General features: G+C 35.4%; 1 protein-coding gene across 1 annotated transcript; it reads right to left on the bottom strand.

Annotated features, from left to right (window-relative positions):
* Window positions 1-857: 857 nt before the first annotated feature.
* LOC147385692 (calcium-transporting ATPase 4, endoplasmic reticulum-type-like) lies at window positions 858-10,770 on the bottom strand. Its single transcript, XM_086422602.1, has 8 exons — window positions 8,853-10,770; window positions 8,139-8,208; window positions 7,919-8,040; window positions 5,604-5,885; window positions 5,107-5,484; window positions 3,685-3,794; window positions 1,959-2,187; window positions 858-1,840 (listed from the first exon to the last, which is right to left on the bottom strand). Exons 1-8 carry the CDS (start codon window positions 10,263-10,265, stop codon window positions 1,256-1,258), a joined length of 3,189 nt encoding a protein of 1,062 aa, XP_086278728.1. The 5' UTR covers window positions 10,266-10,770; the 3' UTR covers window positions 858-1,255.
* Window positions 10,771-24,180: the final 13,410 nt, after the last annotated feature.

Here is a 24,180-nt window from a genome sequence, read left to right as displayed (position 1 = left end):
TGCCAATGTAGAGGTATCCACACATTATGATTTGTATGGTCCTTGTCGATCAAACTTGTAGAGGTGTCACTCCTTCGTATGTTGTTTTCTGTCATAATGTTCATATTTTAACGTCGAACCATGGATTAGAGAGTGACCGTATCCCTCCTTTAACAAACAGGGAAAAGATATACCACATGCTACCTTGACTACCACAGTTTTCATTCTTTATTGAAACCCAGAAGATTGTCTTCAACTTCAAGCCGGGAAGGGAAGGGTTTGATCGATGGCGATGGCAAACACAACTGGTAATTTTTATAAATCTCGTTGGTGATGGTATGTTTTGACGGTGGATGAATCTTAGTTAGGCCTTTTTTTTACTTACTAAGTCAGTAAGGTTAGTCAGACCCAATAAAAATCCAATGGTGGTTGGGAATGCCAATGCAGGCCCAGAGCTCATAACCCATTCAAAATTTATCAAATCTAAGCCGAGGTGTAATCCGTGGTCCACACCACCTACGCCTAGTACTTAAGCGACGAAATAGCTGGAGGTGTAATCCGTGGTCCAGGCCGCCTACACCTAGTACTTCAGCGACGATATAGCTGGTGACGATGATGGTTCAACATCTATTTTGTAGAGTGAATGGCCGCCAGACAATAATAGCTATGTCGAATTTTACAACTGTAAAAGAATTCGGTTTCACTCATAATCAACTTACCTATGCAACAAAAGTTTGTTGTATTTATGGACCTCTCTGTATTGTACCAAAACAACAATAATTGTTAACCAAGAAAATAATTTGTGGCAAAGAGATCTCTTAATTAATAATGCCACTGTACTTCATGTGTACTTCATGTTTAGATGATAACCCAAGTCATTACTTCCAACTGTAAGACTGAATTTCATAACATGTATCCTTGATGAAAACTAGAACATTATTCAACAATTAAAAAGAGGAAAAACAAGATAGAGCAACCTCAACACTATTTCAAAATCCAAGTAGACAGAAACATTCAGGAATGCATTAGAAATTACATCAACAGTGCTTCTATCTTTCACATCTAAAGTCCAAAGTGAGTTCCATGAGAATTAAGAAATGGAAGTGAATTTGGGTCGCTCCAATATCTATGCTTCCTCACGATCTTCCTACTTTTTCAAGAAGATCAAAATCAGACCTCAATATAGAAAATGTACCGGCCTCTGAACTGCCATGTCATACATTTTGAGCTTTCAGAGGCAGCACCCCTAACTTTTCCAACTAGTTCTTTCCGAATTTCACTCAGCTTTGATTTTCAATGATTTCCTCGTGCAAGACGTGCGTAAACCACTCGTACACCGTCCCACAAACTTGAGAATCTCGTCAATCAGAATCACTGGGAATGCCACAGCCAACACCAAGAGCCATTCATTCAGGCTGAGAGGCACAATTCCAAACACTTGGGCAAGGAATGGCACGTAGAGTATCAAAAAGTGCAAGCCGAAGGAGACAGACATGGCTACAAGAAGCCATGGATTGACCCATGGGGGCATTGTCAAGAGACTCCCATCCTCAGACAAGGCATTGAGGGAGTTGAACATCTCGATAGCAACCAAAACAGAGAGAGAGAGGGTCATGGCTTTCACCTTTCCGGTCTGGAAATAGTCACATGGGTTTGCATCAAAGTCAAACACTCGATCCCCAGCAGTGAAGGGAGAGACTGTGAAACCTTCCCATGAAGGGCACTGTCCCCAGTTTGTGAGCTGGGAATAAGTGACGAGGGTGTGGCCATCACCGCTCAGGTCGATTCCCAAGAAGGAACTATGCGTAAACCATATGATGAAGACACCCACAGTTGCTAATCCAACATAGAGCCCAATAACCTGACCAGGTTCACAATTAACACATAGAGAGTAAGATTGAAATCAGTTTCAGAGAATAGCAAATCAGGAATCAAAATGAAATCAGTCGTGCGTGGGAGAAAGAAGACGGTCAAAGTACCAGATAGCGAAATAAAATCCAAGCACTTATCAATGAGTCATCACTTCTTCGAGGAGGCTTCTTCATTATATCTTTGTCTGGAGGATTGAATCCCAGAGCAGTTGCAGGGGGGCCATCAGTAACGAGATTGACCCACAGAAGCTGAACAGGAATTAGACCCTCTGGAATACCTAAAGCTGCTGTTAGAAATATAGAGGCGACCTCACCAATATTTGAGGAAATCATGTACCTGCAATAACATGAAAACAAAACCCATGGAAATGGCAATGGGGACATTCAAAATAAAATTCAACCTGAAAAAATACAACCCCCCACCCCCCTAAACACATTTTCCTTGACAATCCCAAAAAAAATATAATTATAGATGATGAAAATATAATTTTCCATAACATAAGCCTGAGCTCAATTTATAATTATTTTCCTCTACAAGAAAGATTGGTTCAATTCTGTGTTTTTTCATTAATTCATTTGGGTTAAGTCATAGATGATGATCATTGGGTTTTTTTTTTTTTTTTTTGCTAAGAAATGATCACAGGGTGTTGATTGGCTAACAAGTTAGTAAACTACATTTTTCTCTACATGGCCCAGTTTTTTAATGAAGAATATATAAATGTGAATGTTTTGTTCCTTGCTTTCCAAAATAGGAACAAGAGCAGGAGAGGATTTGGTTGCAGGATCAGGGACGAAATCATTCTTAAAAATGTAAGAAGTTATCCAACCTGTGAAGCTTTTACCAAATAACATCGAAAATATCATACATGTGCATTTTAGTTTAAAAACACAATGGAGCTTCTATTTCTAGAAGCAAGTTTAATTTAATACAAAAATAAAAACAAATAAAAAACTATAACTAATCAAACTAAAGGAGTTATTCAGGGCTTAATTTTCCGAAGAGCAAGAAAAGCCTCCATAGCCCCATCAAAACGAATTTCAATGATCATTTGCAGCAAATTGGCTGAATTGGTTTGGTGTTTGACATGCACCCGCTGTACAGAGGAATTAAACCTTTGATGAAATCACAGTGCAGTATCCGCTGTTCAGAGTAGAAATTCAAATGAGGATGGGGTGCGGAATTCAAGGTGAACCATACACCATCACTTCACTGATTAACCAATATTAACTAGCAAAGCAACTTGGGCATGCACTACCCTGGCCCAATTGGCATCTCTTCCCTCTACTATTGATGCAACTTGATGGACTCAAATAGCCCAAGCAGACGCTTTTGAAACTTGGGTTGAGATTTTTGAGAAATAGGGTTGTGCTTGGTCCAATGTCATATATAAATTGGGGCCTCCCTCATCTCTAGGCTTGGGCTAAGTTGACATGCTTTGGTTTGGGTTTGGCAGATCATCAAAGTTCAGAGGTCAGGATGGGTTCGGGCTTGGGTTGCCTCCTAACCAGCCAAATTGCACCCTAATACTAGCTGACAGAGATATAGATTATCTTTTCCCAGCCAATCGAGTACCTTTCTTCAGCCGTGTTGATGAAAACACGTACCAACTGCTCAGAACACATCTGTATTCCATCTAAACACTTAAGTTTCCTCTTCAGAGAATCGTAGAAATTCTTTTTCAGTTTTACAAAATAAAAAGTCCATGGATATCCAAGAAAAGAATATGATAGGATGAGATATTGACAATTTTCTAGTAAAACAAGTGAATCACTGGACCAACCTTTAACTGCATTTGTGGACATATCTATAAAGAAAAAAGAACGAGAGAAATACCTGATAAAAGCCTTCATATTGTTATAAATAGATCGTCCTTCGCCAACAGCAGCAACTATCGTTCTAAAATTATCATCTGCCAACACCATGTCAGAAGCTTCCTTGGCAACCTGAAAAGGAAAAGATAGATCAGTAAGATGTTTAGGAAAGAACTGTAACAAAAGAAACCAAAATGACTACAATGCATTTATGGCTCAATGTCTTCAGATGTTGAGGCAAGAGGCATGGCACTTGGCTGGCCAGTGCCTTGAGGCGTAAGCGTCATGTGCATGGGAAGCCAGCCACCACATATTTCCAAATTTCAATTCTCAAATCCACTGAAAAATTTATATTTGATTGATTGAAAGTTTAATATAACTCTATTATTTTCCAGTAACTTTCTCTGCATAATATTAAATACTACAAAAGTTTATTTATGAATCAAATAATTTCTCATATATTACTATTTCATTTCAAATTTATTTCAAAATGCTCCAATTATGTTGCATGCCAACAGCAAGAAGAAAACAAGAAAGAGAAGAACAGAAAAGATGATGAAGAAAAAGAAGAGAAAAACAAAAAACACTATTAAAATGTGGTTTTAAAAAATAGGAGAAAAAATATAAAAGTTAGCACGTGAGGGATCACGCCTCACTGTAAAGTGTACGTCTTTTGGACGACCACTGGTCTGAGGCATATGCCCGATCGTTTCAAAGTTTCTTCCTTGCATCTGAAGGAGTTTTTAATGAGCCTTGCCCCTTGTGCAAGTTAAGGCATACGCCTCATACACCATTAAACATGCTAGTTAGAACTTAGAAGGGAAAATAAAGAGTTAAGGTCATGATGTATTTTTGATCAAGAATATTATATAAAACATGCCGAAAAGCATTTAAAAGCAATGCAGCATGGCACATGAGATTATATACTACCATATTCAGAAATAATATAACATCTAAACAAAGAGAGGTAATCGTTTGGGTTGTTCCTGCCTAAATCACTAACTCAATGAAAGTTCATCACCATCTACACCTATCCCAATTACTAGGTTGGCCACATAAATCCTATTTCGCCATTTAACTCTATCATAAACCATATTTTCAGTCAAGGTATATGTTTCATATCATCTTTCGTGCTACGTCCACATCCATATCATTTTCAGCCTTCGAATTGCCTTTGATTTAAGATAAGAAACAATGTGATCAAATAGAAGAAACCCATTTAAAATTGAAAGATATCCTCATATGATATGATTGGAAGTTTGTAAAACTTCAAGAAGACAATAATGTATGGTCCCATGTGTAACAATTAAATATTTATCCGCATAGAGACTCGTAATTTTCTTCTTAAGCGAGGGTATGGATTCTGCATCATTCCACAAATAGAAAATAACCTTATCCACAACAAGATTCTATCAGACAACAATGAGAAAGTGAGCATGCAGACCTCAGTTCCAGCAATGCCCATTGCAATACCAATATCAGCCAATTTCAAAGCAGGGGCATCGTTCACCCCATCACCAGTCATTGCAACCACCTCACCATCTTCTTTAAGCAACTTCACTATCTCTTGTTTATGCTTTGGTTCAGCCCTAGAAAAGAGAAGCCCACCACTTCGCCTCAAATGACCTTTCTGATCAGGAAGATCCATGAACTCTCTTCCTGTTAAGCTTTTCAAACGAATGTCTTCTTCGGGTGCAAATACACCTATTTCGCGACAAATTGCTTCTGCTGTATTTTTGTTATCTCCAGTAATAACCATAACACGGATGCCAGCTGCTCTGCAGTCCTCAATTGCTATGTGAACCTCTTCTCGAGGAGGGTCCTGTGATGGTTTAAAGTTCAAATGCAAAGGAAAACTGATCATTAGAGAGAACAGATTGGAACAGGACTATCAAAAAATGTACAGTTGTAAATGAAATTAAAAATAACGTATACACTCACCCTCAGCCCAACCAAACCAACAAAAATGAGATCACTCTCAATACTTGAATAATTGGCTGGATTGAGTAAGAGGTCATGAGCTGGATGATCTTCATCACCATTATACGTAGCAAATTCAGGAAGCTCCTCTTTGTACGCAAAACCTAAACAGCGCAACGCAGTTGTGGACATTTCTTGAAGAGCACGTGAGATAAGGCTTCTCGAACTTTGATCCAACTGTACAACAGAACCATCAAGCAACTGGATAGAGGTGCTTCTCTCCAATAAATTCTCTACAGCGCCCTGTCAAAATGCAGCAGCATTTTTTTTTTCTTGCAAGTCAGGAAGGATTTTCCAACCTACAATGATCCCAGCAATGCACAAGAAAGCTAGAAATTGCTGAAAAGTAGTACATATTAAACTCTTAACTTAGTCATAGAAGAAAATCTTCCACTAGAAGAAATTAAATGCACATGAATCAGAATGTGACTAGACAAACTGTTAACAAACCATTTACCCCAAAAGACCAATTTGATGGGGAAGGCGCAACTATGAATATAAGAGGGCGACAAGTCGAACTGAGGCACAATACGTGAGCACATGACACCCGAGAGCGGAGGCGGATAACACAACATTCAACACTTCCCCCTCACCCATAGGGTGGAAAATTCCTTCGAGGAGACTCAAACCCGTGACCTATATGAACCTAGCTCTATGATACCATGTTGACAAACCATTTAGCCCAAAAAACAGATCTGATGGAGCAGGCGCAACTCTGAATATAAGAGGGTGACAGGTCAAATTGGGGCACAATATGTTAGCACGTGACACCCGGGAGCAGATGCGGATAACACAAAAACAATACAGATCATCCAATAGAAGCATCATTGCAGGTTGCGGTGTTAGGACAAAATACCTTATACATTTGCGTCTGCCGTACATGCATTTTCAAAATCTTACCCTTCACAAGCTTCACCCACGTGTTTTTATAACCATAAATCTATAATCATTTTGTACCAAAAACCAATGTTACCTAGACACGTGGCATGGGTACCAAATGTTGAGGTGTCAACATGTGCTTCGCACGGCAACTTTTGAAAATTTGAATATGAACACTTCCATATAAAAATGTAAAAAATATATATATAAAAAATAAAAGTAAAACATGGATGGATACAATATAAAAATTGTTTTAGAGATTATGCTTACATAAGCACCTATTACTTCCTTAAAATAGAGACAGCATAATGAAAGAAGAAAGAAGAACAAGATATGCAAATTGTTTGATATGGAATATATGAAACACATACAAATGAAATAAAACTAGAAATCTTCAAGAGCTGATTGTTAAGACAAAAAGATGAAAAGTCAAACTATATATGATAGTACCTAACATAAATTAGATAACAGACAAAGTGCCTTCTTAACGACCCAAGCATCTTTATTTATCACTGCAAAAGTTAAACTACATATGACAGCACCAAATATAAATTATTTGATATCAAACAAAGAGCTTTTTAATGACCCGGGCATTTTTATTTATATACTTTTTTTTAATAAGTATAAATTTATTAAGAAGAAAGGAAAAAAGCAAATACAACCGGTGGTCGAGATGACCAACCGAAAGAAAGTGAAAAGCTAACTATTACAAAGTGAATCCCATCTAAAAACAAAGTCCTCAAAAAATACACCATTAAACTCCAGACATAACTTGCACCAAAGATAAAGCAGCCCCAGAACATTTAAGACCAAATCATGAAAAGAAGTAGCCACCCCTTTAAAGATTCTCCTGTTCCTTTCCAATCATAACCTCCAAGTAGTAGCGAAAGGAAGAAACCTCCAAAGAATTTTCTTTCCCCCCATGAACATGGAACAGCCCCAACTTTGCAATGATACTTTTACACAATGTTTCCTAAAAGGACACTTTATTTTACCGCATCAAAGTGAGACATACTTCGATGATATCATAAGATGGTGTTGCATACATGTCTAGAAGCGGTGTGCCATGTTGAGGAATATGAGAGAATCCAAAGTGGCAACAACTATCGGCATGACAAAATTCCCCAAAGTAGAAGTACCAAGGTTAAGTTTTTATTTTCACTGATAAGTCTCTCTCAAGATTGATTTTTGAAATCAAGAAAACACGGGCACTCAGAGAAAAGGGAGACGAGAAAAACAGGTGTGGAAGTTTCATTGTTCCAATGAAAAATAAAAGAAGCACAAAAGTAACCCCTGAAGTCATAAATAACTTTTTTGGGCATATGACTTTCCAAAACAAACAACTAGATTCCCAAATGACTAAGTCTGAAGAAAAGAGGAAGAAAGAGAGAGAATACCTTCACCAATAAAGAGTTTCTTCCCGACTTTGACTTCACAATAACTCCCATGGACTTTCGATCACGGTCAAACTCAAGAGTTGCAATCCGATGTTCAATGGCATTCCACCATTGACAACAACCTTAAATAACAGAACAAAGTAGAAAGCAAAAAAAATTGAATAACCATGTGAAATATCAACAGAAAAAGGTACTTTAAGTGTATAAAGTTTCCACATACGTAATACACCACTAAAATCTGAAGATGAATGATCAAAGCCTTCAGGAAGCCCCATTTTCTCAACCAAAACCTGAGAAGAGAAAAAAAAAAATCAGATTAACTTCCTCTAACGGCCTAAGTACAGTGTGAAATTTACTTCCATAAATTTTCATTCATCGTGTAGTCAACATAGAAAAACAGTAACTGGGTGGCACTCAAGATATTCTGTCTCATAGTATGGTTGAAAAAAAAAAAGTTCCACAGTGATTCTAATTAACCTTATTGAAATCCGCAAAACTGGGGCTTACACTGTTTCCCCCTTTAGACCACATAAAGCACCAGACCTAAGATGATGTTTCTCATATAACTAAAAGTATTCTTCCATTTATTTGCATGGTTTTAAATCTCGTCCAAGACCGAGCCGACTCATCAGATTCGTCTCAGTATCGTCCACCAACGACACGGGTTGACAAGTAGCCTCAAACCTGATGCGTTTCTCAAAACTCAGTCTATTGTGTCTCAAAAGTCAGTCTATTTGTGTCATTGTTGAACGAGACATCTCAAATAAATTGAACGACCCATCCGAGACGACTCGGTCTCGGTCATGGACGAGACGTCAAATGAGTTTTAAAATCATGTTTTATGTACATCATTATTAGTTTTCTTCAAGAGAGCGTATTTCTACAAATTGTATTTCTTATAACAATGAACAAAAGGGAACTATAAAAGTTTTACCTTCAGTGCTGCCTCGGTTGGCATTCCATTAGAAATATACTGATGCCCTGATTTTGTAACACCTGCATCATTGCACAAAGCAGCAATCTTTGCCATCATTTGAAGATTCGCATCCATACGACCAGTCGGCCAGTCAACTATACTCCCATCAAAAGGACTATAGGTGGTCCCGTCCACTTTGAAGGTCCGGATTGTATCTGACCGATGCCCCATCGCCACAAGCTTTGCCACTGCCATCTGATTGGTAGTCAATGTACCCGTCTTATCGGAACAAATCACAGTTGTACAACCCAAAGTCTCAACGCTTGGCAATTTCCTTACAAGAGCGTTCTTTTGAGCCATCTTACGTGTACCAAGCGCCAAGCAGGTTGTGATTACAGCTGGCAAACCTTCTGGAATTGCAGCCACCGCCAAAGCCACCGCTATCTCAAAGTAGTATGTGCATTTCTCGAAAGAGAACGTAAAATTGCTCGGCCACCCATCAACATAATCCCAAGTTAAGAAGTATTTAACATTAATGAGCCAAACCAATGCACATATCACGCCAATTATGGCTGTGAGGGCTTCTCCGAATTCATTCAGTTTCTTCTTCAATGGCGTGTCTTCTTCACTCTGTGAAGCTTCGTGAATCTGAGAATGCACCTTACCAATCTCCGTGTCCATACCAGTCTGAGTAACCAAGCAGATACAATTTCCATTCACTACCATGGTCCCTGCAAAAACCATACATTTTTTCCCTTGAATGTCCATGTCTTCTGGAACAACTTTGGTGGTCTTGTTAACCGCTTCGCTCTCTCCCGTCAACGAACACTGATCTGCCCTAATAGTGGAGCTTATCAGACTCAAAACCCGCATATCGGCGGGGACCTTGTCACCTACTCTGAGCTCAACAATGTCACCAGGGACAAGCTCCTTCGCGGGCAGATTGGGAATTCGGTTCCCTTCACGTGTCACAGTGGCGTGCTCTGATTGGATTTCTTTCAAGGCTTCTAAGGCCTTCTCAGCATTGTTCTCCTGCCAGACCCCAACAATAGCATTCACGATCAATATAAGGAAAATTACTAGAGGTTCCACAAACGCTGTGATTTCCATCTCGCCTCCTTCGTCCCCATCGTACCAAGCGAGTACAAAGGATATAACGGCAGCAGCAAGCAGAATCCGCACCAGAGTATCGTTAAACTGATCGATAACTAGTTTCCAAATTGATGGACCATCATGCTTCTCCAACTCATTCCATCCATAGATTTTACGTCGTTTCTCTACTTCTTGATTTGTCAAACCAAATTCTCTATCCACCTTGTACTTCTCGATACATTCTTCAATATCTTTCGCCCAAGCTGGAAAGATTTTCGAATCAGAGGGTTTTGATCCATTATTACTGCGTTTCCCAAAATCTTCCCCACCTTTTCCCATTGAGATCCCGCAAAAAAAAACTCAAGAAAACAATAACCAAACAATAAGCAGCAAACAAAGTGAAAAAATGACGAATCTTCCAGGGAAATTTCTCCCGAAATAGATGAATTTCAACAGAGGAATCACCTAATCTCCTAACCTATAAGAAACTATAGCTAAGAATCAAGCTGAGATCACAGAACTGCAAAAGATCTTCAGCTTCAAATCCAGATCAAGAAAACAACAAAGCATCCAAATAAACCGAACAGTAGAGTTGGAGAAGAAGACCTGTAGATTTAGGATTTTAAAGAATTCTTGAAAGAAGAAGACGGCAGAGCAGGTATGACTTTAGGGTTTCGATGTACCAGATTTGCAGAGCATCCTTATATGCTGAGTCTGTGATGCCACTCGTCTTTGACGCTTAAAAGAAAACTTAAGAGTGCTCTCCAAACTCTATAAAGTCCAATCTGTTAATTAAAACTTAAAAAAACAGGGGGAGTCATGGACGATGGCTCGCGCCCTCGGAGAGTGCCAAAAGTTGGTCATGCCCATTCTAAGATGCCAATTCCTAAATATCTTGTGGGCCCATTGAAAAATCATCGTTGGAAAGTAGTAGAGATTTGCTATACCAAATGTGGATATTAAGAAGTTAAATCAACATAAATGGCCATGTGTTAATTACCCCCAAAATGTTAGTCAACCCTAAATATGGTGCTATTTGTTAAACTGAAAAAAATAAGTGCTGAATAGTATTAAGCGCTGAAATTTATAAGCGCTGAATTTAAGTGCTGAAAAAGTTGTTTGTTTAGATACTGAATCATGTTTGTTACACATTGCTGAAACTGATAAATTGTCTTTGTTACCCTTACAATCATATTATACATTGTTTATATGTTTCAAATGCTTATTTATTATCAAACACAATAAAATATATTATTTCTTATAAAATTAAAATACAATTTATTTTTAAATAATAAATAATACTCAAATGTTTAATTTATAAATAATGATTTCTATTTATAAAAGCCCACAAATTTCAAATTAAAAATAATAATGTCATACAAGTCACCAAAATTTGAAATCAACTTTAAAAGAACTTAATTTTGGATGAATAATTTTCGATGGAAATGAAGGATGTGTAATTATAAAAGCACCCTATGAATTAATAAGGGCAACCCACACTATAGTCATTTTTTGTTTTGTTTTATTTTATATGGGTTAAAGTTTTTGGAATATGCAAATTTTTAGTGAGGATAATCTATATGGTCTATGTAGCTACGTGGGTTTCGTCATTATGACGGCCACAACTACTAAAATTGGAGTCGCCACCATTCAAGTTGGAAGTGGGTGTGAATGGTCACCCGAGGTACATTTTCCAAAAGATGAGATCTTGGCATTTTAGTGACTCACGATGGATAAGGGGTAGTCAAACCTCGAGATTTGGGTAAGCGGCTCGGTTGGAGAAAAGGGAAGGTGTTAGGCACCCCTTTCTCCCCGCCACGTGGCGGTAACCTCAAATAACTCGGTCATTTTGATTTTTTTAAAAGAAAGTGGAAAGTGTGCCACATGGGTACATTTGTTCCCTAAGTAGGGATTTAATTTTGGTTTGATCATAGGATCATCTCATCAAGGGAGATGATCCTTGTAGATCCAAGCCTTGAGGTCCATTCATGCTCAACTCATTTAAAATAAAATGAAAAGAGGGGGATGATAGAAGAGGGAAGAGGAGAGGGTAAAAAAAGGAAAAAGGGGGGGGTGTTGATTGCTCCCACCTTGTACTCTTGGATTTCTTCTTCTTCTTTTTCTTCTTCTTCTTCTTCTTTGAATACTCTTTAGTCCTTGGTGAGTTGAGAGTGAGGTTATTTCTCTTAGAGTGAGTTGTGAGAGAGTGGTGAGGAGGAATAGATAGAGTAGATTTTTTTCTTATGGAGACTTGGTGTAACCCTTTTTGGGGTGAGAGGGAAGGTATTTATAGGTGTTTGGAGGGGGATTGGGGGTATAATGGGGTTAAAATGTGAGAGAAGGGGTAATGGTATAGGATTTAGGAGTGAGGGGTGTGAAATTTAAGGTGAAAAGGAGGGTAAATGTGTAATGAATGAAAATGGGTGAGGTTTAGACCCAAATGGGTTGGATCCTACCCAAACCCATTTGGGTAGAGTGCTTGATGGGTTGACATGAGTGATAGTTGGTGGTGGAGTGGGGGTGTAAGAGAGTGGTTTAGAGAATGAGTGTTAGGTTGGTTGATGAGGTGAGGTGTGTAGATTTAGGAGAGTGGGTTGTGTAAGAGGTTATTAAGTTAGTTTTTGGGAGGAGAAAGGAGATGATGCCATGTGGCAATCATGATGAGGGGGTGAGGTGGTGAGATTGGTTGATTGGTTGATGGGGGTTGTTTGATTAGAGAGAGAGAAATGGGTTAGTTGATTGATGACGAAGGAAGTATGGGTTGAGTTGATTTTATTGGAGTGTTTTAAGGAAAGTGATGGGTAGAGGTGTGGGTGATGATGTGGGTGGTTGATGATGTTAGATAATGGTGATGGGTTAGGGTATGGGTGAAGGTGTAGTTGGTTGTTGATGTTAGAGGATGGGGGTAGGTTAGGTTAGGGTAGGGTATGGGTTGAGGTAGTTTTGGAGAGAAGTGAAATAGGTTAGATGAGTTGTTTAGAGCATAGTGATGGGAGTGGGTGATTGGTTGAGGGAGGTGAAAGATGGTGATGACAAGTGTCATCTTTTGATGTTGAGGGGTTGATTGGTTGATGTGGGTAAGGGTTGATGGGTTGGGTTGTGGGTTGGATAGTGAATGGGGTATGGATAGTGGTTTATGGGCTTTTAATGTATTGGGCTTGGGTTTAGAAGGGTTGTGGGTTGTTTTGGATTGGATATCGGATTTGGAGATGGAACGGTGAAAGTTGGATGAAGGGGTAGGCATCCCTAGTCTCACTTTTTATTTTTTTGATTTTTTTTTTGATTTTTTGAAACTATCGATTTAATCAAAATGCCACGTGTTGGCGAATCGGGCTTCCGGGCCCGTAGGGGAATTTATCGATTTTTGCATGCGTGTGCGGAGCGACGATGTTGAACGACTGTAGGATGGGTCACTACTCTTTTTTGCAGGTCCTTGAGACCACGGGGTGGTCTCAGGGGCATCGATTTAACCGTGGTTACTACTTTTGATGTTTTGGGCCTTAGGGGCCCGTTGGCCCCCTTTTGTTGGGAAATCGGTATTTCGCATGGAGCGGGGTAGATGGGAGTGTGCCGAACCCTTTTGGTGAGCCTACTAACCCATTGAGAGGTGTTAGGGCTTGGGTTTCGGCGACAATATCATTTTTCGATGATTCGGGCCATTGAGGCCTGTTGGTCAATTTTATTGAAACATTATTGTTTTTGGGCCCTTTCGAGTGAGGGCCCGTTCAAATTGAGGTGTCTACAGTCTAGAGATCATCCTCACCAAAAATCAGTCTATTTTGAAACTTCTAGCTCATTAAAAATAGTTTTCAAAAAAAAAAAGGGACAACTTACGGTTCTTGAACTTGTTTTGATAAGGTTAGAAGTTTCAAGATGTGCTGATTTTTTATGAGGATGATCTTCTCATTGTAGAGATCATCCTCACCAAAAATCAACTAATTCCAAAACTTTTAACCCATGTAAGACAAAACAATTTAGCTATGGTGTGGGTATATTAATTTGTGGGGTGTTTATATACTTATCCATGGGATATAAAAGGTAATATCCTTTTAAGAATAAGGGCATACTTGTCCGTGTTAAAAAAAGCGAAGTGCTTACCGCTTCAACACTTTTTTTCAGCATCAAAATAGTGCTGAATTTTTTTCACTTATTTTCAGCAATAAGCACGAGTAAACAAACGCGCTATTTTGACAAAAGTGCTGAATTTAATTTTTTTCAGCAATAAGCACTGAAAAATAGCGCAAACAAACACCGCCTATGTTCTTGGGTTTTTTCGATGAAACAAGTAGGTCTACAATCTGGGTGGGCTTGCTCAAACTCAACTCAATTGATGAGAGAGCCTAGGCCTATGAGTTGAGAATAAGTTAGAATATCTCAACCCGACTTCAATTCAGTTCGAGGGTTCTGTAGTCCGATTCAACTTGAACCCAATGCTATATACTAATATATATAAATGTGGCTTGTGGACTATTAGATATTATAATGTAGGCTTTAGTTTAGTAAAATTTGTTTAAATATATTTTCAAAGATGAATTTGAAGGTTGTATGCTATTTAATTTATTACTAGTGACTTTGATTTTGATGTTGTGGTTCATTTTTAAAATATAAAATTTATTTGCTAATCAAAATGAAATGATGATTATTTAATAAGCCCAATCCCAACCAAATCACCCAAAACTCAGACTAACCAGAGCTGAACCAGATTTTAGAAGATCAAGCTCGGGTTGAGTTTGGGTTAGTGAGCTTAGGCCCGATGATCAAGTTGAGTTGAGTTCAGGTCGAGGGTTTTGCTACTTGGGTTTGAGCTTGGATTTATCCTCCAAGTTGCAACCCTATAAACAAAAAATCATTCATATTTTGAAGAGACGCATGGTCATTTTTATATATTTGTCAACTAACACTCTCAAGTCATTCACGATAAGAAAAATGCTAAAGTGATGTCCTACAACACTACGGTGGCAAATTCATAATGTGTAGAGAACAGGAGTATGGATAAGGTTCCATGCGTATGAACTAACATCGTGATTGTTATTTGTATGTTTGATTGGTCGATGTAGTTTTAATTGCCACCTAGATCAAGCTCCATCATCTTCGTCTTGAATGAGTATAAAGAAATAGAGGGAAGCAAGAGAATAATCTTATAAAGGGAATTAATGTTATTGAGAATGCGTTCATGACTCTAAATAACATCATATAGTGGGTTCGTCATTGATTCTTAGTGACTATAGGACAACTTGAGTTCGTTGCGATTTGAGAAGAAAACTCACTTCAATATGATTGGGCTCATAGACATTGACATGTATCAAGCTTGGTGACATGGTCCCTACAATATTTATCGAAGTATATGCTCATGTATTTGCTTCGACATTTTAGTGGCCTGACTGAGTAAACATTCTAGCATTTCGTTTCACATGATCTGGGAGATGAAGAGCATTATCACATGCATATTAATCTTAGCATATAACCATCATTATTCCTCATTGCTTCAATTTCATTGAGACTTAGGTTGGTATTAATTTTCAATAAATGTATGACGAAGAAAGCGTCAACTTGAAAAATTAAGTTCATCTATCATATCAATTACATATTACTTGGATCATACGATCCACATTACATTCTCAATTCGACTCCCAAAGGGGTTGGTGAGATGGCCAAGACCATGTCTCATGAAGCAGAGGTCTTGAATTCAAATCAACCCTTAGGGCCACTCGTAGGAACTTATTCAAGAAATTCCATAGTGCATGTCGAGGGTTGGGAATTGCAAATGTCTAAAGATTAATCAAGTGTTCTAAGAGGTTTGGATATCTCAATTTCGGAAAAAAAAATACAATCTCACTTCCTCAAAGCTCTATAATAGGATGTTTTTAGATAACAAGATGCATGAAACACATTACATTATTTTCAGTGTCTCTTATCACAATGGTGAGTTTTAATAGAGAAGTATGCATTGAGTGTACTTCAATTAGTATTTTACGTATTAATGATTTTGAGATTTAGGATCTTTATATTAGGTTTACTTTCTATGATATAATCTTTTTAAATACGAATGTCAATGTCCGAGACCTCTTGAGGATGTTAACATTGAGTATGAATTTGTTATTAAGAAATTTTTGTGTTAAGCTGATGATCCAATGGCATGTTGCCACGTGTATATGAAAAGCAAGTGTGATTGGTTGCTGGAGAGAAAATTTAAGGAGAAAAGTTATAAACAATTAGGAGTTCAGACTTTAAGTGCTTTTTAATACACATGGCAACATGCCATTGGTTCATCAACTTATCACAGAAATTTCGTAACAGCAAATTCGTATTTGTTAATATTTTATACCATATTTACTTTCCAATAATGTTTCTATTCATTTTATCTTTTAGTAAAAAAGACAATGATATATTGGTGTCTTGAATAATAAATGTTAGTTTACATAATAAATATTAAGGGGGCATTTTAGTATTTGAATTTAAATTTCTGATTTAAGTAAATATGACAATCAATGCTAGCAAATATTATTAAGTAGGGTCTTGTAAACATGTATCATAAGAGCACATATTAAACTACATTAAATACACTTTAGGAATAAAGCATTTAAGAGTATTTTTAGCATTAAAAGTCTTTTGAAGGCATATTTGGTAGGAAATTCAATTTTAAAGCATATTTAATGTAGTTTAAGGTGTGCCATTAGGACACATGGTAACAAAATCTTATTAAGTGAAAGATTTTGTTAATGTGTGACATTAAAGTACAATAAATACTCTTTGAAAATTAAATTTTATATCAAAAATGCCCTTAATTTTTTTTTTTATATCAAAATACCCTCAAATTTCAAATTCCAAAGTGTATTTATTGCATTTTAACATGTGCCCTTAAGTAAAAGATAAATATTTATTAAGTAAAAGATCAACATATCTTGTATCTTGCACTAAAAAACAAAGCATTTTGTTGGTGTGTATCCTAATGGCACTTGTTAAAGTGCATTTAATGCAAAAAAAAAAAAAAAAAAGCATTTGAGGGTATTTTGATAAGAAAAAAAAAATTGATGACAATTTTGACTTTCGAAGAATAATTTTCAAAGTGTATTTAAAGCACCTTAACCTGTGCCCTTAGGGTACATGTTAACAAAACCCATAAACGATATTTGAAAATATGTGCAATTTACTTGCAAAATAATCAAACTTCATTCATGTATGCTTTAGTTTTTAAGTACAAACTGAGAATTTTCATTATTTGTCTCTTTTGTCTCTCAACCAGTTCATCTAATTAGATTGCATTAAAGATTATTTTCCTCTATATTATTTTTTTTTCATAAAATATATAATAATATCATTATCTTATTATGTTATTAAGATTTAACATTAAAAATTCTATTACCATTAAGAAAACTATTTTGTCTTTTAGGAAAATGTTCTGTCGAAAAAAAAAAAACTTTCAAAATATTTAATTTTAAAACAGGTGAAAAAAAAAAAACTGGTCAATCGTCAGGCGCCTGTGGAATTGCGTGCTTTTACGTATCTTTTGAGATGGATGTCTGAACATGTGTCTTCTCTTAATTAAGGTCAACGGGAAGAGACGTGGGACCCACATTCTTATTGGTGTATATTATATTATAGAGTGGAGATCCACACCGTGAACCGTTTCTATATATACGAATAGCGTCTTACGTGGCATTATTTGATTACGAAATAAACCCATTGAACTGTGTGAGCGATTTGTTTTGGGAGACCATGTATGCCACGTAAACACTAATTTAATATACAAGAACCCGATACCGTATTAGATCTTGAGTTTTTTTTTTTTTATATGGGTGTTGATTTTCTAATTCAAAATCACAAAAAACATATTTCTCGAGATACACATTACACATATTATATATGAGTACTGATTTTGTAATTCAACATGGTGGGGTGACTCCAAAACTCAACTGATGTGTTCCTTTAAAGAATCATAAATTTTTTCTTCGAGATACACAATTGCATATGTTTTACAAGGATATGCAATTTTGCATTGCGAGAAAAAAAAAAATCTATGATTCTTGTAGGGAACACGTCGTATGAGTTTGTTAGTCACCCTTGTCAGGTTGAATTACAAAATCATTACACATTATATATCTCGAAGTATACCAAATGAAGGCTTTAAACAGAAATTGGTCCAATTCAAATCTACCTAATTAGCCACTGATGAACGGTTCAGAATTAAGTATATGTTGCAATGATACATGCTAATATTTCACATCTCCATGTTGAAATTTTTTTTTATTTGGTTTCGGCTTGCCTCCCCAGCTGACGAACTGATGACATTACCTGGGCCCACCAATATCTGAATTATGAAAGTTAAATCCGACACATATTTAATGTGGTCGGTGGTTGCTACGCCATTCCACTAAATTACAACGAAAGATCACATCACGCCTCCAGGTACCGCAAAAACTTTGATGCGGCCAGACAACTTCAAAATTTGAAAGAAACCACCTCCATCGAATTACACGTGGCATTTTCAAGGATGTATTTCAAAATGCCACTTGTCATGTAACGAGTAGGGTTTCTTCACATTTTGAAGCGGGCTGCCCACTTCAAAGTCGTACTCCATTTTGGGGGTAGACGTAGATGTGAGTAAGGATTTCACCCCTACAAGGGGTCCTGGACACACCTCGTGGCATTTAAAAACAAGATAAAAATGCAAAATCAGATTCTTTAACATTATAGAGGCGAAAATTATATGAACTTTGAAAAGTAATTATTTTTTACTATTGAATTTCAATTTTAAGTTTGAGAGTGAGGTGGAAGTTTGATAGTCATCTATTTTCAAACCCTTGGATCAAATTCAAAAGATTTTATTTTTTAACCTGAGTTTTTTCAATAAAATTTAAAGGGCTGTGGAGTTGAATTGTTGATACGGTAATTCATTTGAGCAAAACAACCCTTACTAAGAAAATGTTTCTCTAGAGATTTTTCTATAATTTGTTAGAATTGTTAATTAATAATAAAAATAAATTGATAAAGACATCTTTAATAATGTTTAAGTGATCTAAATTCGCTAATGATTTTCTAATTCAAAATTTTTCACTCGGGCTATACTTGACTGACGTGGTAAGGGCACAGAACCCTTGATCGTTTTCCTTGTGTATCTTGTAGAAAAAGATCTATGATTCTATGCCTTTGCCACATTAGTCACATACAAATTGAGTGAAAATTTCGAAGTCAAAAAATCACAATTCATCCAAATTACCACTTAGTGATTTTTGTCAAACCAAATGACCATGAGAATGTTTGGCCCACGAAAATTGATTTCATAATCGTGGGTTCACATTCTGGTCTAACTTGCATCCTTGTCATCCTTTTGATGATGATTTACGACTATCATTCCTTAGTTTCGTTAATTTGCGATTACAAGCAATTTGCGATTACAAGCAAATAGTTTAGGTATTATTATTATTATTAGATTTCAAAATTGAGTTTTTTTCCCTAAATGTTAGAATTTCATACATTTCCCCTTTTTCGTTACTTTTATATAATCTTTAAAATCTAATTGTATAGTATGTCTTCCTTCTTGTACCGTGCTTGAAAGCAATGACACGTAAGTTTCAAAATTTGTACAAAGGTTTCCTTAGTATAGTTGCTTGTAAAAATATTAGATTACGAAGTAATGTGATAAAGTGTATTGTGTTACATCCGATCAAATTTTAGAATAAGAATATCTAATTTGATTTGATTAAGAGTATAATATTTTCAATATAAACTCTATCATCGTTATTGTGATTCATTATCAAATAATATATCAATCTTCTAATTTCTCGTGGCATTAGAGCTTTGATCTTCTGATCAAGGTTAACTCTTACTTACATCCTCTAGCATGTGACTTCGCCACTCGTCGGATCACCCGTTCTACCATTCATTGTTTTTTATATACTATAGTTATTGAGGGAATTTCAATATTGAATAGATGACCGCGATATGTTGACTCATTGTTACTATTAGCCCATTTACGATGTCACATCCTTAATTGGGTAACACCACCATCGTCATTTTACACCCCTGAACTTCACATTTCTAAACATGACTTGTAAAGATGATCTTGTGTTTTTTTTTTTTTTCTTTTCTTTTGAGGGGGGGGGGGGTGTGTTAAGTGGGTATCTTGGTAGACATGGACTAGGTCTAGATCCGAATTTGACTTTGCCCAATCCATAGACCATGGTCTTGTCCAATGGCTAGTCCCGGGGCATGTGCAATGCCCGCATATGACATGCATCATGTAAGTGGATGTGTGCCTTCGTGAGTGGCCCCTGATGAATTAATGCTCATATTGAGTATTGAACTCATGACTAACATACATAAACCACTTGTAGGTTCGAAATTGCCATTGAGCCAACCCCTCAGGGTTGTCAAGATAATCTTATTGATCATCATCTTAGACAATAACAATGGGATTGAGAGTATGAGATTTTATTTTATGACTCTAAAGTCGAGGGATGCAATTTTCTTGGGATCTAACAAGTTATCAAAATTTTCAGATCAATTAAATTTTTGTATGCCCTTGCAATTAACTTTCAAAAAGTTTAGAAATGCAAACTCCTCCCATGAGAAAAACCATGCTAAACGTGGTTTCTGAATTTGCTATTTATAGACAAAAAAGTTTTTTTGGGTTCTAAAATTGCTTTCCCACTTAATTGATTGCACTAATTTGATGACATTCAAATCATTTTTGTTAGATAAAAGAAAAGACAAGTTATATAAATGATAGATTTGAATCATCTAAATAATAGTTTTAGTACATGTGCTCCAAGGTGAGTCATGCTGGGGTGACACAGGATTTATTGTGATTCTCACAATTATGACGTGGACATGCATACATAATCGTAGATGATTTTTACTCGTATCGCGAGGAAGCACATCTATGATTATGTGGTCATCCCACGTCAAACTTGTGAGAATCGCAATAAATACTTTTTGTCATTTCAACATTTTCCCTCCAAGGTCACACATTAAGATGCATTAAATGAACCTCCAAAATTTATTTTCCTACCTAAAAGGCCTTAAAAAAATACCCTCAAATACTTATTTTCAAGGTATATTTAATGCTGTGTATTTAATGCATCTTAACATGTACCTTTGGACACACATTAAGATGCATTAAATACACTTCTAAAATAAGTTTTTTTTTTAATTATCAAAAATACCCTTAAATATTGTTTCCTACCAAAAGTATCTTCAAATGCTTGTTTCCAAGGTGTATTTAATTTATCCTAACATCTGCCCTTAGACAAACGTTAAGATGAACTAAATACACTTCAGAAATAAGTTTTTCTAGTCAAAACACCCTAAAATTTTGTAGGCGTTTGGATAGGACTCCTTGGCTACTTCTGACTCTTGCGGGGAGTTAGAAGTCGTTTGGATGCGTTTGTATGAACTACTCCCTCGAAGAGTTACTCCGCGCAAGAGCAAGAAATTACTCTTTATGAAGAAGTCAAGAAAACCTATTTCTCAAAACTCTTCTTGCGGGGAGTCAAAATCTAACGGTTCGTTTTACCAAAATACCCCTAACTTTATTAATTTTCTATGAAAATATTTCTAATTCATTTGCCCTTAAATCAAACAAAAGAAACATTTATTAATATTAAATTTTTTTTTTTTTTAATTTTGAGTATAATGGATTTAAACACATTATATTAATATTTAATATTTAAAATATTATATTATATTATATTAATATTATTATATTATATTATATTAATATTTATAGTTAAACACATTATATTAATATTTAATATTTAAAATATATATTATATTATATTAATATTTATTATATTATATTATATTAATATTTATAGTTAAAATGTCAAAAATAATATAGTTTGAAGGCATATTATGACACTAAAAAACAGTTTGTCAATTTTTTTTTTAATTTTGAGTATAATGGATTTAAACACATTATATTAATATTTAATATTTAAAATATTATATTATATTATAATAATATTTATTATATTATATCATATTAATATTTATAGTTAAAATGTAAAAAACAATATAGTTTGAAGGCATATTATGACACTATAAGACAGTCTGTCAAATTTTTTTTTAAAATATTATGTCATATTATGTCAAAAACAGGCAGTTAAATTTTTTTAAAAATTTTAAGTATAATGGATTTAAACATATTATATTAATATTTAATATTTAAAATATTATATTATATTATATTAATATTCATTATATTATATTATATTAATATTTATAGTTAAAATGTCAAAAACAGTATAGTTTGAAGGCATATTATGACACTAAAAGATAAAAAACAGTAACTGGTATAATATAAGGGTATTCTGGTCTTTTTTCTAGAAGTCATGAGAAGTCAGTATGGTTTCCAAACAGACTTCCAGCACAAAAGTACTTCTGCCAGTACTTCATAGAGTTGATTGCCAAACGTCATTTCTGCACAGAATTACTTTTCCAGCTCCTCCATAGAGTACTTCAGCTTCTGTTCTTTGGAAGAGTAGTTCTGCTCCTGGTATCCAAACAGGCCCAAATTTGTTTCTTACCAAAAGTACTTTCTAATACTTGTTTCCAAGTTATATTTAATACATCTTAACATTAGTTTTTAGGGCACACATTAACAAAACCCCTAAATAATAATTATATTTATGATTAAAAATGAATTTTAAATTATTTAATCTAATGAAAAAGAAAAACATTAATAAAACTTACTATTTATATATCTTTCTGCCAAATTATGGGTCAAAAAAATATTTTACTTGTATTAGACATTACATGTTAGTGTCATAGCGATACATTAAATGTGTCTCTTTCGAGTATCGATTATCGACTGTGTCAATCTTCAGTAGCTTCGCATAATTATTTCTTATAAAAAAGACCTCCGACTATGGACACACGGCTACGGATTTGAATAATGTCTGAGAAATTGCAGTAACATCTAGAAATTATCCATCAATTTCCTTTCACATGCCTAAGGTCTATAAGATCAATTGACCTCTTGATTGAAACATGGCATTTAAATAACTTTCATAAATTATACAAAACCTTGATAAAGACATCTTTTTATATAAGAGCGTGGAATATTGGACGAAAGCAATGGGGACACCTCATTACTTGTGTATCTCAAGGTAAATGATTTACAATTTTGTGACGGGGGGTGTAGGGGAGCATATGTTAGAGGGGGGCGTCAGATTATCACGACTCTTAAAAACAGGCTTACAGATCTATAAAAAAAAAAAAAAAAAATTTGAAAAACTCAAATTTTTTTTTTTTTGGGGAGGTGTGGGCTCGAAACACATTATCTTTCATGTGTAAGATCATTTTAAATAAAATTTGAAATTACATTAAAAAACATGTAACCACACACCTAAAAATTATGGGTTTTAAAATAAAATAAAAATCATTTTTACCATATTTTCGTGCATAATTATACAAATCCTAAGGGATTCCGAATGCTACAGAGAAAATGGATAAAATTTCGTAAACTTGGGGAACTATTACGTTAGAGTTTTACACATTTTAAACAAATTAAAACTAATTTGACATGCCTCTTGACATCTGTTTTTTAGTGTATGATCCAGATTCGATCTGATCAGATCAATAAAAATTTGAACCAAATCCGATCCAATCAAATATTCACTCGATCCGAAAACCGGTCTGATCTGATCCGGTTATATTTAAAATCACCTTACTTGATATTTCAAATTACAGATTACTCTTATAGTACATTAGAATGTGATATAAATTTATATTATCTATTTATAATTATTTTTAAAAGTAAATATAAAAAAAATTAATCATTCATTAATCCTAAATTTTATAATACAGAGAAATAAATCCTTAGACATGGAGGCTCCTTTATGAATATTTGAGATACCTACATATTTTTTCGGAATTATGATATATCACTCTTGACCTTGGTCTTCTCTTCTGAACTAATAGAAAATGTTATCAATGCCCTCACGGCTCACGGCCTCACTATCATTATGGACTGTGTTATTAACTGTGGAAAGAAAAATCAAAGACTTTTAGGTCATTAAAGTCATTTTATTATTAGTTAATGAGAGAAGACTGAAATCAAGGGACTGTCACCAAATTTAAAAATATATTGGGTATCTCAAATATTCATCAAAACGTATAGATACACGTCGGGAGGGTTTTGCCATGTTTTTAAACTGAATCAAAGGATGATGACAGGCTTTATAACATGGCTTGGGAGAGTATTTTTTGCTCACAAAATTCCTCATCACAGACTCTCTAGCACATGCCACGT

This window comes from Akebia trifoliata, chromosome 14, assembly GCF_017979445.1.
Source record: "Akebia trifoliata isolate Shusen 1 chromosome 14, ASM1797944v1, whole genome shotgun sequence".
Taxonomy (NCBI): domain Eukaryota; kingdom Viridiplantae; phylum Streptophyta; class Magnoliopsida; order Ranunculales; family Lardizabalaceae; genus Akebia; species Akebia trifoliata.
Note: the sequence above shows the minus strand (reverse complement) of the source record. Positions and strands in the feature narration are given on the sequence as shown.

Coding starts and splice junctions, on each gene's coding strand:
- LOC147385692 (XM_086422602.1), bottom strand. CDS start 10,265: ATGGGAAAAGGTGGGGAAGATTTTGGGAAACGCAGTAATAATGGATCA. Junction 5,886..7,918: donor GAAACTCTTTATTGGTGAAG/GTATTCTCTCTC, acceptor GCATTTTGACAG/GGCGCTGTAGAGAATTTATT. Junction 1,841..1,958: donor GGATTTTATTTCGCTATCTG/GTACTTTGACCG, acceptor GAACCTGGTCAG/GTTATTGGGCTCTATGTTGG.